We start from the raw sequence: 3,180 nt of genomic DNA, 5'->3' as shown, positions 1-3,180 counted from the left end.
GAACATTCAATCGGGCAGGCCAGACAATATCGCAGCTTTCCTAACCTATTCTGTTTTGGACAACATCGCAGCTTTCCTCTTCCCATTCTTAAACCTGTTACAATGTGAAGGTCCAGGCATCTTTACCTCAGCCCCTGTACTATTGACTAGATATAGGGCAGACAGGTATCATGCCTCAAATGGTTCACCACAATACGATCTATAAAGCAATAAACAATGCCAGCTTTGAACACTTCCAGCCACCGGATGCTTCATTTGCCTGTTGGAATTTTGTCAATGCCAAAGATATTGAACATGTGGTTTTGGATAATCTGCTTAAAACTCTGGTCTACATAATGTTTATTTGACTCTATCATATAATTGGAGAAATGTGATGAATTGGAAGCTCATAATGTTGCAATTAAATCATGTCTCGCACCGAAAGAAGCTTTTCTAGCAGACAATCAAACCAGTCTCACAGAAACTACCAGTCTCACAGAAACTCACAGACAACTGGTAGAACAACCTCACACTCTTCAGGCTGAGAATATCCAACGATATTTGATTGATAAGAGCACACAGATGATGAAGTTGGAAGCAAAGTATGTTGCAAACTTATAATAGCAAAAGAGGATTTATGCACATATTGTGACATCAAAGACAGAAGCTAATAGGTTATATGCCATTCAACACGCCTTATCTAGATCCAGCTGCAAGAGTAATTAATTACTCAATCAGATGGATTCGAATTCTGGAAATATTTATTATAAAGCGTACATCTGGGCAAGTATAAGCACTTGTCAATTTGGCCTTAATTAATAACCTATTCCTGAAAAAGCACTCACAACTGTCTTTTTCCTATTTTGCTAAACTTTGGTAGCTCAAAAGTAGGCAGATTTGGGCAGAGTTTCATGGCTATCAATGAAGCCAACGGTTAAAGGCTTTGCAAGACAATCCCAGCATCTTGAAGAGCACATCAAGGGACCGATGAAGGGCAGTTCCTTTCGGTAGCAACTTTTTCCTTCTTTCTCGGTGCCCTGAATTGGGAATCGTGCAATACTGCTCCTTCACCTATTTCTCTCAACAATTCATCGTTGGTCATAACCCAAGTCTTGCAAGATCAAATTCAGTATACTCCACTCAATAATTCTTGCTTGCAAAATTTTCACTGAAATATCTCAAGAACTGCTAAGCTCTAGCGGTAGCTTTAGCTCTAGTGAAATCCAAACCTTTTTTCATCAAAAGAGTGTAATGCAAAGCAACTATTAGCACCCAATTAAGCACTCTGGATGTATTGAGCCCAGCGGCCCAGTAGCTTCTTATGCAGTAATAGGACCCCAGCTTTCCTCCGCAGCCCTCATGGAAGATCCCCTTCCGTTCTGTGAGTTATCTGCAGCCCTCCTGGAAGAACCCCGCCCGCTCTGCGAATTATCTGCCCATTCTCTGTTTCTGCCAGTCAGCCTTTTCAATGTTTGCTTCAGAGATTGCAAATATACCTTGCGCTCCTCCTGAGAACCGGCAGACGATTCTTGATTCCTGGAATGACCCGGCATCCTTTGCTCCGAATACGACCTTAGAAACGAAGAGGGATACATGGATGATACGGTGAATCGTTCTGATCTCAAACCACGCTCATACCAATGACGCTCTGATCTACTGGTGTCTCGGCTGCACGAGGCGGCGCCGCACATTGAAGCCTCCTTCGAGAGACGAGGGCGTGTTTCAGAGGTGGACGGGCCCCGAGAGCGCGAGTGAGAGAGCGCAGTGAGGCTACAATTCCTTTGCAGACCTGGTTTTAGCCCTTGTGCCGTGCAAATATACCATTCCGTGGCCAATTGATCGGAGTCCTTGCGCAGCCTCACAAGAGAATGCCCCGTGGAGTACGAGCGATGGAATTTATTGACGGAGAGCGATTCTTGAGAATCGGCGCTCTCTGGGGCCACGGGGGTCTCGACATCGTTGTCCACGCGAACGCTCTCGTTCCTCGCTCCGTCCACCACAACCGTTACCTCCTCCGGTGGCGTGATCTCGGAGGGCTCGATGATTCCGTAGCCGGTGCCCGTGGGGTCTGCGTCGTCGGTGGGCACCAGATCGGTTCGGCAGACCGGGCACGTTGTGTGTGAAAAGAGCCACATATCAATGCAGTCCGGATGGAAAGCGTGGCTGCACTTGGGCAGCAAGCGGAGCTGCTCGTCGTCTCCGAATTCGCTGAGACACACCGCACACTCGAGCGTTTCTTTGGTCTGCGTCTTGAGGCCCTTCACGAGATCGTAGCTGAACACAGGAAAGCTTTCGATGACCGCCCTGTCGAGACCACGGTTTCCCTGGTTCTGCCTCGGGGCCTGTGCATTGACCCCTCTTGCCCCTCGTCTCAGGCTTTCCTCTCCTCTGGCGTATTTGCTGCAGCAGATAGTGAAACAGCCCACGAAGAAAAACAAGCCCACCAGAAGAGACAGCATAATGGCCGTGGATGCGGCTAAACTACCGTTGAAGCCGCCGTAGAGATCGGTGTTGTTATCGGGAGCGCTATTGCTGTTATCGACCAATCTCAGGGCAGAAAATGGGGCAGCAAGACTAAGATTCTGAGAGTTTGCTACGACCACCAAATTAGGTGGTGGGTTCTTCGAACGGTTCAGCAGAGCTAATCGTCTGCTCTTCATTATTAACCCGATGAATCCACACGAATGATAAAATTGAAATCCCGACAATCTCCTTGCAGAGATCTGGCTCACGGCATCACGCTTTATATAAATTGTAAAAGCACAGAACATGTATTTAGACTTTGATTCTGAACAGGAGTGCGACCAAGAATTCTAGGCATCTAGAACTTGTGGATCCACGGATTCATTAATCTTGAGAAAGACTCGTGAGATATCTAAGACTCTGAGCTATCTTTGATTTCTTCTTCGTCTTCTGGGTCATATTGGGTATTCGATAGTCATTATGAAAGGTTAGGAGGCTTTTTGGTTTTGGACCACCATGATAATATTTATGTAATTTTTTGGTTCTAGAAATTTAATACAAACTCTATTTATGTTATTTTCTCTTTATTTTTATTTTTCCAAGTATATTAGTGTTATATTAGTATGATAGGTTTATGATGGATCATATCATAAATATTGAGAAAGTTATAGAAAATATATGTTGAGATAGTTATAATTGTATTATATATAAGATATATGTTAAAGTAGTTATAGTTGT

The 3,180-nt window shown here is 44.7% G+C and overlaps 1 protein-coding gene across 1 annotated transcript; it reads right to left on the bottom strand.

Annotated features, from left to right (window-relative positions):
- Positions 1 to 471: 471 nt before the first annotated feature.
- Positions 472 to 2,947, bottom strand: LOC149234508 (uncharacterized). The gene has a single exon (XM_089461196.1). It carries the CDS (start codon positions 2,748 to 2,750, stop codon positions 1,299 to 1,301), a length of 1,452 nt encoding a protein of 483 aa, XP_089317322.1. The 5' UTR covers positions 2,751 to 2,947; the 3' UTR covers positions 472 to 1,298.
- Between the last annotated feature and the right edge of the window lie 233 nt (positions 2,948 to 3,180).

Source organism: Pinus tabuliformis, chromosome 8 (assembly GCF_031772625.1).
Source record: "Pinus tabuliformis cultivar Carrire ecotype Pingquan chromosome 8, CPIR1, whole genome shotgun sequence".
Taxonomy (NCBI): Eukaryota; Viridiplantae; Streptophyta; class Pinopsida; order Pinales; family Pinaceae; genus Pinus; species Pinus tabuliformis.
This window is presented reverse-complemented; position numbering and strand designations above follow the sequence as displayed.